Source organism: Stenella coeruleoalba (assembly GCF_951394435.1).
Source record: "Stenella coeruleoalba genome assembly, chromosome: 17".
Classification (NCBI taxonomy): Eukaryota; Metazoa; Chordata; class Mammalia; order Artiodactyla; family Delphinidae; genus Stenella; species Stenella coeruleoalba.
In genome coordinates, this window is record NC_137163.1 from 67,110,756 (window position 1) to 67,124,339 (window position 13,584).

Below are 13,584 nucleotides of genomic sequence, written 5' to 3' on the forward strand. Positions count from 1 at the left end.
CTAATGGGGCATCTGGGCAGGATTTCACCACTTTCTTCATTTCATAGGTAATATATCAACTCATAATTTAAAGATAGAGAAAAATAAAACTGAAAACACCTTTTCAAAACAGATATTTGAGTGAGATCTTCATGGATTAAGTTTTCTGGGTAACGGATCTGACCAGGATTGCAGGAAAGATTCTCCTTTATTGGATATTCAAGAGGGAGTAAGAGCTCACTGAAGCTAGGAAGGAAACAGAAGCACTAACGTTTGCAATAAACAGCTCCTATTTATTATTATGACTAAATGAAAGCAAAATGAAAGTCAACATTTCTCTATTTTATATTTAAGAACTAAAGATCTAGCAATGAATAAAGATAAAGGTCTAGTGGGTTTCATTAGTCTAGTGTTAGAAATAAAATTACCCTCATTGACAGGTGAAATTGATCTGACATTTCACAAAAGAAGGTAAATGGATTTTTAGAAATGCTTTTCTTCTCCTTATACAGTACACTTCAACTATTTAAATAATTTAAAGGTTATTTCTCATGGAAATAGAATCAATTTTCTATATGCCTGAAGCGCATTAACGAGTATTCTGAATTTCCTTCCCTCCAGCCAAGTGATAAGTCAAAGTAAAAAAAACCCTGAAAGCCATATTACGTTGTAGAAAATACAATTTTCTTCTTGAGAAAGAATAATTATTGGTTGCTGCTAAATTTAATGTAGGAAATACAAAGTTACTGTGGCTATGCTGTATATGGGAAAAACTCTTCTGTGGTGGTCAGCTAGTAACACTCACAGAAAGTTTAAGCTCCTGTCACATTTTAATTCATGAGTATTTTTTCTCAATATCGTGTGAGCCGTGACTCGATAATGCTTTTTCACTCCAACTTCCTTGTAGAAGTTTTCATTTTTGTTTCGAATTTTACTCACTTCAGTTAGTATTACAAGAAATGGCTACACTGAATATACTGATACTTTTTCTAAAAAATATGATCTAGACTTTTCAAAATTACCCCACTTCTACCAGCATATGGAAACTTGAGGCAAATCTTCTGACACCATTTTGAGCATCATAGGGCTGAGTAAAATGAATTAGGGACTTTCAAATTCACAACTCACAATAGTTTCAAGAATAATTTCAAAAATTAAACATAGAGAATGTAATAATTACATTCAATCATAGTTATCAACTCTAAACTAAAGGTTTCTCTCTATATTCCATCTAACTCCACCTTGTGTAGTCTATCATACATTTAATAGTTTTCTTCTTGTTGAACAACTAGATCTTTATGGTACATCAGAATTCCTCCCTCTCCAATCTTAACAGTCAGCCCAATAATATAGTAGGTCCCGTCCAATATTATAGTAGGTCTCAACTGACAGTTTATGTCCTGAAATTATTTTTCTGTTTGGTTTTAGTAACAAAGAGATGATACTCTTCTTAGATGTAAAGAAAAAAAAAAAATCAAAACCAAATCCATAATAAAAGCAAATCTAATAAAACTCTAATTTTAAAACAGATAAATTAATTCTTATCTTATATGTAACATAATTTTCTATATAAAATTGCCAAGTTATTTCATCAAAATCGTGCACTTGATTTCCCCTTTGCCTTAAATGATTAAAATATTCAGAATCTTAGACGACATCTCATCTCACCTTCCTGCAGGGCTAGAGCTATTATCTTCATTTTCCCATTGTTCATTTTTACTTCTTGGAATTGGGGGCTGTAGCATTTCAGCAGCCAGTGGATCAGCGTCATTCTCTTCTCGACCAATCCACTCTCCAATTACACGGGGTCTCAGAAGAGAAGAATTAAACGCCACTGTTTCCTGAGGAGAAAAGAAGAATTTCTGTGCCTTAGATTACATATTCCCATTAATAGGACAACAGGGAAATAATCTTGTGCAGATTTTAAACTGCTCCCTCAAATCAAAATGTTCCTTTTTTTCTTTCTGAATTGACTTAAAATTTCAGTTCTCTCCGTCTCTACTAGATGGCTTACTCTCTATGATTTGTGCTGACTCGTGAAGGCCACCGTGAGAAAGGATCCAGAAGTGAAATCTCTGGTTTGGACAGCTGCATGTTTGTTCTCAGGATGGCGGGGCAGGATTAGCATTTGTGCCAGAGGGAGGAGTGTGTGCGAAGGCCCACACAGCGGAAGAGCTTGGTGCTGCTAGAAAATGATACATAAGCTCTCAAATATGGAGGAAACTGAGGTGGAGTCAGGGAACAAAGTCAAGAAGAGACAGGGCTGGAAGGATGCATTGCCTCCAATTGCAAAGCACTCTGGACTTCTAGAAATCCAGTAGAGGTTGGAAGCAGAGCACTATCGATGATGGGCATGCTATGACAATTCAAAACAATGCTAAACTCTTTTCATAGACTTGGATGTGATGTGGCTCTTAAAACGGTATTTTAAATATTTAAATCATTTAATAATTTAAAACGAATACTGAACACGTGCAACTGCTACGGGTATCTCGGTACATGGGAAAAAAGCAGATTAAAAAGCAATACGTATTGTATGATCTAATTTTTGTTTAAAAAATTCATATGGGCTTCCCTGGTGGCGCAGTGGTTGAGAGTCCGCCTGCCGATGCAGGGGACACGGGTTCGTGTCCTGGTCTGGGAAGATCCCGCATGCCATGGAGCGGCTGGGCCCGTGAGCCATGGCCGCTGAGCCTGCGCGTCCTGCTCCGCAACGGGAGAGGCCACAGCAGTGAGAGGCCCGTGAAAAATAAAATAAAATAATCAATCAAGAACTATAAAACAAAGGTGCCGCACGCAGTATGGGGAAGTGACCTGGATCTCTGCAGTAGTTTATCCGAGATAGTCATCTTTGAAGTGGATGCCTCAGCAATCAAAGCTTAAGTCAGGCACTTGCATTATAAAAATAACAAACAAACAAAAACTGTCAGGGTTTATACTACAATCTATCAATCCAGCATTCATAGACTAATCCATTCATTTATTCATTCTTTTATACTTATTATGACCTACTATATGCCAGATACTGCTTGATTTATTGGGAAAACAACGGTAACACCAAAATGTAATGGTTTTATCTGAATGGAGGGACTACAGGTAATTTTAATTCTTCTTTTGGCATTTCCATGTCTTTTCAATATTCTATGAGAAATATGTACTTGTCTTAAAATGAGAAAAAACGTATTTTTAAAATATCTTGATCTGAGAAACACAGGCTTTTAATTTGTAATATTACAAGAGTCTTGAACAATTCCTTAAAAATTTAGATCTGATTTTCTGAATCTGTACAATTCTCCTCAATATTATACAAATACGGGGCTTCCCTGGTGGCACAGTGGTTGAAAGTCCGCCTGCCGATGCAGGGGACACAGGTTCGTGCCCCGGTCCGGGAAGATCCCACATGCCACGGAGCGGCTGGGCCTGTGAGCCATGGCCGCTGAGCCTGCACGTCCGGAGCCTGTGCTCCGCAACGGGAGAGGCCACAACAGTGAGAGGCCCGCGTACCGAAAAAAAATAAGTCAATATTATACAAATACTATATTATAATATATACAATGTAGCATTAATTAATATACAAATACACACCAAAAGCAACATGTGAAATATGACTAAGACATATCTGATGAACATTTATCCAAGTGATTATAAGTGATAGAAAGTAGCTGGATATCTCAATATTGATTCCCCAGCCTACAGGAAAATGTAGTAGATAAATTTTCGTGTTTGTATAATGTAGCAACTAATATGAAATCCTTCTGTATTTATATTCCCACAGCTTGCAGCTGTGAAATCATGCAATCAAATTAATGTTTTGCAATTACTGGAAAGGCATATTCATCTGCCACAATTTAATATCATTTGAAGCACAAGAATTAAAATTAACAGCAATACTGTTAAATTTTAAACGTATATTTGCATTTAAGAGCAGATTAAGGAAAAGACCTGTTCTAGAGAAAAAAATCTATAAACATATTTACAGCTTCAGAATCAGTTTTGGCCTGTGTGACTTTGAAATGTTACTTATTCTCTGAATTTTGTTTTCTCCAACTATAAAATGGTCATGATAGAAATTATAAAACCTACTGTATCAAATGAAATAGTAAGAAGCATAGTTAAACCACAGAATTCTGTACATATGCTAGACACAATTACTTAAGGATGTGGGCTGTATTTAAACTACTTCTAAATATATGACGTAACTGGGAAAAAATGGTACAGAACAGCAGGAATGGGTGAGTTAGGTGAGGACAGATGCTTGGTTGTCAATATGGGCAGAGCAACAGAACAGGGAATTGATAATACAGGTTTTCATTCTATAAAGTTTTATTTTACAGAGAGTATATTAAAAAGATTGGATAATTAATTTAGCATTATCAATCTCTACATAATGGGACAGAACTGGGCTTAATAAGAATTGGGACAAAGAAACTGACCACTGACCACAACAGAAATGGGTGAGTTTAGGCATTATAAATGAAAAAAATGAAACAGGATTTAGAGTTGAGAATGATCATAGAGTTGAGAATGATCTTAAAGTTGAGAACTGCAGAGAATCAGAAATAACTTTTTGGTTGATTACTGGGAAATTAAATGATAGATGCCACTGCTATTGGAAAGTAGAGCACAGAGAGAAGGATAAATAGTTTGATATGCAGCCTGTTTAACTCCAGCTGGCAGCAGAAATTTAGTGAGAAATAGCTGATGAGCAAAGCAATACAAAGAGCTGCAAAGAGGGTCAGAGGAGTTAGGGAGCGAATATTTTACAGGTGAAAAGTGGGACTCTACTATTTTTATTTTTCAGAATGCACAAAGCTATTCTTATATTTACTGCTTTATGAGAATGTTATATCTCTAAAAATTCTTGAATATAGTCCATTTACTTGTAACAGAGCAAAACAGCAGATTTTTCTTTGGTTCTATTACTTATATTTGATTAAGCTAAGTAAAAATCTCTCCATAAATCATTATGAAAGGATTTCAGTGGAGAAAGCGGTTCCACAAATATCAGTACATGGCAAAAGAAATTTTAAAACTTCACACTGAATACAAGTTCTGGAAAATATTTGAAGTACGTGGATAAATAAAACATTTAAAATTTTAGTGCTAAACAATGTAAATGCTAATGATTCCTTAGGAATGTATAAATACATATTCCTTTGCCCTCCTAAGGCTAGAGGTCCCTAAATGTTCAGATTCTTAAACAAGTATGCTTAAATCATAAGAAAAGCATTAGTAGTCAAACATTCTCCAAAGGTCACAGATTTGCTTAATATTTCCTATTAATAGGAAGCTATCCTATCCAAGAAGTAGTTACCTTAGAGGAAGCCTACTCTCTCCAAGCAGCCTATTCCCTCTGGCTAACTCACAGTGAGTTCAACAGCTCTGACCACTGGTTGTCAGCACAACATTTGATTATACTCCACGTTATTCGAATGTTTTCTCGTCTTAATAAAACGAGCTGTTCATGGAAGGCTGGAATCATGTCTTAAATTCCTTTCTCCTCCATAATAACTAGCACAATGATTTAATAAAGTAAGCACAAAAATCTGTCCTGATTGAATTAAACATAATTCAAAGAATAAAAAACGGTGAATTATGAAGTATCTTTATGTCTAAAAATCATATAAAAATTGATGGACAACGCTGATTAACAATTTTTTTAACTCTCTTTTTAAAAATTTTTTTTAAAAATTTTATTGATATATAGTTGATTTACAACATTGTGTTAGTTTCAGGGGTACAGCAAACTGATTCAGATATATATATATATATATATATATATGTATATTCTTTTTTTACATTCTCTTCCATTATAGGTTATTACAAGATATTGAGTATAGTTCCCTGTGCTATACAGCAGGGTAAAGGAAAAATCAAGGATGCTGCCATAAGACCCTTCATTAAGACCTCTGAAAAAAACTAAGATGGGGTCTATTAAGAATGTTGTTTCGCAACATCTAAAAGACCAGCAGTTAAATCTAGAGAGAGAGGCATGTCTTGAAAAGAACTGTGGATGTGGTTTTTGGCACCAGAAGAAGACAGGAATCATATACACAGGAAACCCAAACATCATTTGGGATAGTTGAATTGGCAAAGGCAACAGCCTGAAGTAAAAGGGACTGAGACTATTCAAGAAGTGAACAGCTCTCTCGGGGACCCATTTTTCTACACAAAGGAAGAGAACTGAGGAAGTTGCCCAGAGGCATCTTTTCCAATGCCTTCTTCAGAAGTGGCCAAAAGGTTAACAAAAAAGAAAGAAACCAGAAGCTGTGGAAAACAATAGATGGGGACTCCCAGGGAACAGAACTGGGGCTTAATTAAGGAACACCTCCCAACCCCTTGGACAGGAAGACCTGATGACATTTGCCCAGCAAGATTTAAGAACTGCTATGAACCAGTAATTTCTATAAACCTCTCATTATTTCCCTTCTCTAACAGGAATATTTAATGTGGTTATCCCACATCAGTCTCATCACTTAACGGAAAAGATGAAACAAAACTATCATCATTCACATATATTTTTTATATAGACAAACCAAGAGAACTCAGAAACAAGTTACAAATTAATATGAGTTCAGCAAGCTTACTGAATTTAAGATAAAATTAGAAAAATAACATTCATTCCTATATGCCAATAAGTTTTAAAATGTAACTTATAAAACAGATACCATTGACAATAATAGCCCAAAAGAAAATGTACCTAGGAATCAATTTAATAAAAATCTGCATGCTCTTTTTGAATGTAACTATATGACGTTATCATAAAACACTATAATATTTAATTAAATGGAAACATTCTTCGTTCATTGATAGAATGACTCAGAAATGTAAAGATGTCAATTCTCTCCTATAAATCTAAAATACAAAGCAATTCCAAACCCAATGGAGTAACAGAAACAAGCAAACGGACCAAAAGAAGAAAACAGAAGGCCTAGAAACAAGATAAGTGACAGAAGCATGCACATTTATGGACAAATGATGAACTTTTCAATAAATAGTTATAGGAAATGCATATGTTCCAACTTTTTGCCATATTAAAAAAAATTTTCAAGTAGATTAAAGATAAAAAACAGAATTTTTCATAGAAAATAAACAGTAATGTTTTCAGGATATCAAGTAGAAAAGAATTTCTTAAAACATTACAAGTTAATGTTAAAATGTTCTGTTAATAGAAGGCACTATTTAAAAAGTGATGACAAGCCTCAATATTTAAGAATAGATTTGAGACGCACAACAAGAGCTGACATCCAGAATGTATAATAAACTCACACAAATCTAAAGAAAAGAAAAAGAACTGGGCAATAAACATGAGCAAAAGAGACAAGTGGGCATTCAATCCTATTAAAAAATTATACAATTGTTAATTGAATCCATGAGAAACCTTTTTTTTTTTTTTTTTCGGTACGCGGGCCTCTCACTGTTGTGGCCTCTCCCGTTGCGGAGCACAGGCTCCGGACGTGCAGGCTCAGCGGCCATGGCTCATGGGCCTAGCCACTCCGCGGCATGTGGGATCTTCCCGGACCGGGGCACGAACCTGCGTCCCCTGCATCGGCAGGCGGACTCTCAACCACTGCGCCACCAGGGAAGCCCGAGAAACCAGTTTTGATTAAAATACCTGATGACAGTGAGTGTTAGCAAGGACCAGGAGTGATATATATTATTATAAACTGCTGCTGGGAGTATAAATTAACACAACTTCCTTTGAGAGAAATTCTGCGGTATCTAGTAAAAGTTAAAAATGCACATGCCATATTGCTAGATTAACTGAAGTTCAATTAGTTGTGTTTTTCTCTTTTAGTTCAGATATATTTTCCCTCCTTAGTTAGTTACAACAGCTCCTGTCTCCTCCTGATTCTCAGCTGATCATGGTGCTTATCTCAGTGAGAAATGAAAGCAATTGGCCGAGAATTTGTTCCTTTTCTCACCACCAAACCCACCAGCTACTAGCACTGTTGCCTACACTTACAAAAGTTGAACTGTCATTTCTTTTCCAAGGTCTGACATATAGAAAGTACTTTATAAACATTTGTAGAGTGAATAAAAGAATGACAAAATTAAGATAATGTATGATTCAATGTTTCAATATGTATTACCAACATTACTAGTCATTAGGGCAATGTAAACCAAAACCGCAGTAAAATACTACTTTACACCCAGGAGGATGGCTATAATTTAAGACAGACAACAACAAGTGTTAACAAGGATATGGACACATTTGAACCCTCATACTTGCTGGTTGGAATGTATAATGGTGCTGTCACCGTGCAAAATAGTTTGACAGTTCCTCAAAAAGTTAAATATAGAGTTAGCATATGTTCTAGCATTTTCATTCCCTACATATATGCCCAAGAGAAATTTAAAAAACATGCGCACACAAAAACTTATACATGAATGTTCATAGAAACATTATTCTTAATAGCTGAAAAGTGGAAACAACTCCAATGTCCACAAATTGATGAATGAATAAACAAAGTGTGGTATATCCATACAATAGAATATTATTCAGCAATAAAAGGAAATGACGTACTGATATATGCTACAACGTTAATGAACCTTGAAAACATTATGCTAAGTGAAAGAAGACAGTCACAAAAGACCACATATCTTTATGACTGCATTTATATGAAATTTCCAGTATAGGCAAATCTAAAGAGACAGAAAGTAAATTAGTGGTTGTCTTAGGCTAAGGGGTTAGGAGGAATTGGGGGTAGACATGAGGTTTCTTTTGGGGATGATGAGAATGTTCTAAATTTAGGTTGAAGTAGTGGTTACACAACTCTCTGAATATACTAAAACCCACTAAACTGTATAAAAGGGTAGATTTTATTATGTGAATTTTATCTCAATAAAGTTGTTAAAATAATATATTTTAACAACTCATTTTCAGATTTTCCCCTTTTATGGTGGAGTACACAGTACACAGTGCTAGGGAAAAGCATGGATTTGGAATCAGGCAGATAAAGAATCAGAAGCTAGCAGGGGAGTATTTATTCCATCTCCACTAATTCTGAGACTTTCAGCAAATCACTTAATCATTCTAGCTTCAATTTTCTTATTTGTAAAACAGGAAAAGCATAACCACTTCATTGGACTGGTACAAGAACTAAATTCAATAACATATCAAAAACACCTAGCATAGGGCTTCCCTGGTGGCGCAGTGGTTGGGATTCTGCCTGCCGATGCAGGGGACACGGTTTCGTGCCCCGGTCCGGGAAGATCCTGCATGCCGCGTAGCAGCTGGGCCCGTGAGCCATGGCCGTTGAGCCTGCGCGTCCGGAGCCTGTGCTCCGCCACGGGAGGGGTCACAACAGTGAGAGGCCCTCGTGCCGCAAAAAAATAAATAAATAAAAATTAAAAAACACCTAGCATATCTGCTAACCCTAATAGGTGTTCAATACTATCTCTCCTCCTTTCCTTCACTATCTTATGCACCCTCCTACCCATGATCTAAAATTTTTATTCTTTATTATGGAAATTTTCACACTAATACAAAAGTAGAAGGAAGAGTAAAGCAAGCCCCTCTGTACCCACACACATTTTCCTCAATTAACAACTCATGGATAGACTCACTTCACCCTTATCTCCACCCACATCACCCCTCTCTCTGCTCAGATCATTCTGAAGTAAATCCCATTCACTATATATCGTACCATTTGTAAATAATCCAGTTTGTAATCTCTAAAAGGTAAGAGTGCTTTTTTTGTAAACACATACAGCACCATTACCATACCTAAATATAAAGTAAGAATACTTCTGATATCAAATATCTAACTAGTTATCAAATTTACCTGATTATATCAGGGAATTATCTCAGTTGGCACACATCAGACTCTAAGCAAGACTTGGTAGGTTATGACTGATCAACAGTCTTTTATGCCTCTTTTAAGCTATGTATTCTCTTCGTCTGTCTCATTTCCTGTCTTGTAATTTTGCTGTTGCTGTTGTTCAGAAAACTCGAGTTGTTTGTCCTGTGAGTTTTCCAGAGTCTGGTTTTTCCCTTTGCATCCCTGTGATGTGGCTTAAAATGTTCCTCTGCTCTTTGTACTTTCTGTAAATTAGTAGTTAGTTAGGATAAAGTTTTGTTTGTTTGTTTGTTTTGCAGTACGCGGGCCTCTCACTGTTGTGGCCTCTCCCGTTGTGGAGCACAGGCTCCGGACGCGCAGGCTCAGCGGCCATGGCTCACGGGCCCAGCCGCTCCGCGGCATGTGGGATCTTCCCGGACTGGGGCACGAACCCACGTCCCCTGCATCGGCAGGCGGACTCTCAGCCACTGCGCCATCAGGGAAGCCCCAGGATAAAGTTTTTTTGTTGTAGTTTTTGTTTTTGCCAATACTGCTTCAGAGAGAATGGTGAGTTTCATCTGGAGGCACAGACCATCCCCTTGACTCTTCTTTAGTGATTTTGGCAGCATTGATATTACTGCTTAGATCCATTAATTCACTAGGAATTGATAAATGGTAATTGTCTAATTTTATAATTCCATATTCACTTATTTGCTGGAATACTTCTGGAAAGAGAAACTTCCTGTCATCAAATATTTGGTTACTCTGAAGTACGATTTATATGGGAAAGGAAGATTAAAAGTTTCATTCTTTCCCTTTACTTTTACCAGTTTTTTAAAATGGTAACTTTGGTCCCCTAGCACCTGCTGAAGATTAATAATTCTTTGGATGAACATATGGATTTTAACATATTAGGTTTAATTCACTGCATTGCAGTTATTGTTCTTATTCATGTTCAAATTTTCTTAACTCTCTCCAGCAGAACTACTCGAGCCGGCTCCCGAGCTCTCCTGACACAATCCTAGTGGTCTCCCGTAGTTCTTACCTCTGGCATGAGAAGGTATTTTAGGCTCATTTTGTACACTGTCTGCTCCTGACCTGGAAGCAACCATTATTTCAAGGGATTATGATTCTTTTTAGTTGGAAATATATTTTAAGACTAGAATCTGAACACTCGGGGTACTCACTGTTTTGGGGTTGGTAATAGTGGACAGGTCTAAGAAATACTTATGTTTTAAACTGAAATAATTCAGGCTTACAGAAAAGTTGAGGAAAAAAAAAAAGAATTCCTATATACCCTTCACTCAGACTGCCAAAATATTGTTAATGGGATAAGGTCAATGTTGTTAGTTGACATTTTGCTTTATCATACATATTTATACACACACACACTCATAATTTCCCCAGAACCATCTGAAGGTAATTTGTAGATATGAATACTCTTTTACCCATAAATACTTCAGGGTGTACTTCCTACAAAGAAGGGCATTTTCCTATATGGCCACAGTATAATTACCAAAACCAGTAATTAATAGTGATATAATACTAACAGACTAACGTTGTTTAAATTTCCCCAATTATTCAAATAACGTTGCACACCACAAAAGAAATCCTGGATCATGTATGGCATTCAATTGTCATGTGTTTATCTCCTTTAATGTGGAACAGTTTTCAGTCTTTCTCTGACATTTATGACCTTCATGGTTTTTAAAAACAAGGACCAGTTATTTTTTAGTCGGTCCTTCAATTTGTTTTTCAAATTTTTCCACATGATTATATTCAAGTTATACATTTTTGGCAAGAATAACACAGAAGTGATGTATTCCTTTCATATCAAACGGCACATGATGCTGATTTGTCCCAGGACTAATGACGACAACCCTGATCGCTTGGTGAAGGGGGTGTCTTCCATGTTTCTCCATTGTAAAGTTGCTACTTTTCTCTTGTCAATTATTAAGTATCTTCTAGAGTAGTAACTGTGAGACTATGTAGATATCCTGTAATTCATCAAAATTTCATCAGCTAATTTTAACATTCTTTGCTGACCTTTGTCTTCATCAATTACTATGAACGTTGCCAATTTGTGATTTTCTAATTTCACCATTCGGTCTGAATGTATTTGTTGCTACTCTACTATGAGAAAGAGCTTCTCCCTCACCTCCACTTATGTAGGTATGTAGGTAGGTATATGTATGTACATAGGTATATCACTATGGACTTATGGATTTTACTTCATTCAGTAGACTATAACACATTACTATCATTATTTTCAGGCTTTAATGTTCCTGGTAGGAGCTCCTGTAAGGAGGTTCCTGTGTCCTTCTGACATGTTCCATCATTCTTTGATTTCATCTTTACCTGCTGGTGCTAAATGATATCCAGACTCAAGTTGTACTTTCTCAGCTGCTGAATCTAGATTCAGACATTTTTCCAAAGAGACCTGGTTCCTTTTAATAGAGAAAAATATTCAGAAAACAATATCTGGGCTCTAGTTGAGTTTACTGCCTGTAGATAGTATATTTTTGTTTTTAAAATAAAAAAATATTATGAGTTCTGAATGATACTTTCAATTCAAAACAGGATATAGGATTGTTACTTAAACTTATAATCTTATATCTGTATTTCCTTTCCCCTATGCCAAAAATTCTGGTTCTTAGGATATCAATATAATTACTTCTTTGCTATATCACACAAAGCATACACAAAAGTCTCTTTATAATAATATCAACACTATCATTAACGATACAATTACTAAAAACAGTTTAAAAGCTGATGCTGTTCCCTTGGGCCTTTGGGTATATTCCACTAGAGAACAATCAAATAACTGTGTTTATAATGACTTGGAGTAATTCACCTCAGTGTGTTTTGCCATCAACCTGAAATACCGTTGTTCTCATTTGTTTCATTTGCTTTTGCTTCTTAGAAATCACTGTTTTAAGATTTAACCTTGTTTTTTAAAAATTATATAAAATATTTAAATGATTCCAAAGTCTCACATAAAATTCTAGGAAGTCAAGATTCTATTCCTATCCTCTCTACACCTTCCTCACTCCTACTCTCTATTCCTTCCCTTCTCCCATAGGTAACGTTTAAAAAGTAATTGTGTGTGTGTGTGTTTTACAGTATGGCAGGTTCTGCCGTTGTTGTTTTGGCTTTAATATAAGCAAATACGCATCTATATTTTCATTACACTTACTTAGATAAATGATAGCACACTATAAACACACTTCTATTCTTTGCCTTTTTTATTCAACAATATATCCTGGGGATCGCTCTATAGTATCTACAGAGATATCAGAGATATTCTTTCATTTTTATAGCTGTATGGTACTCTATAGTGGAAGTACTATAATTAATCTGTTATTCTTCTTTCAATGAACATTTAGTTATTTCAACTCTTTTCCTATTAAAGTAGCACAACAATGTATAGTCACCCACATTGGTCTTTTTATAGTTTTGCCAGTGTGTCCTTGGAATAGACTCATAGAAGTAGGATCATCTGATCAAAGAATAACTGCACATATTATTTTTTATATATGAAGACATTGAAAGCCTGGAGCTTGAAGGATGGAAAAGAGTTGGAGAAAGGGGAGGGACTGACAATGAGCAAAAATGTGGAAATAAATTAAAAATATGACTTGGAAGTACTGTAGTCTGGCTGCCTTACAGTACTCCTTTTGTCAGGACAGCACAGACTCTGAGTAGAGAAAAAGAGGAAAATGAAGCATAAGATATAGATTTGAAAGACAAAATGGAAACTGTTAATTCTAGTCTTAGAAATTTGGACTTAATTTGTGAAGTAACAGGGAGTCATGGAAAATTT

The 13,584-nt window shown here is 35.8% G+C and overlaps 1 protein-coding gene across 1 annotated transcript in view; it reads right to left on the reverse strand.

Moving 5' to 3' along the window:
• LOC307176407 (uncharacterized protein C8orf34 homolog) overlaps positions 1-13,584 on the reverse strand; it is a 333,767-nt gene that overhangs the window by 230,825 nt on the left and 89,358 nt on the right. Inside the window, 1 exon segment of the mRNA XM_079902445.1 lies at positions 1,648-1,820. Within this exon segment, the coding sequence (XP_079758571.1) occupies positions 1,648-1,820 (173 nt within the window).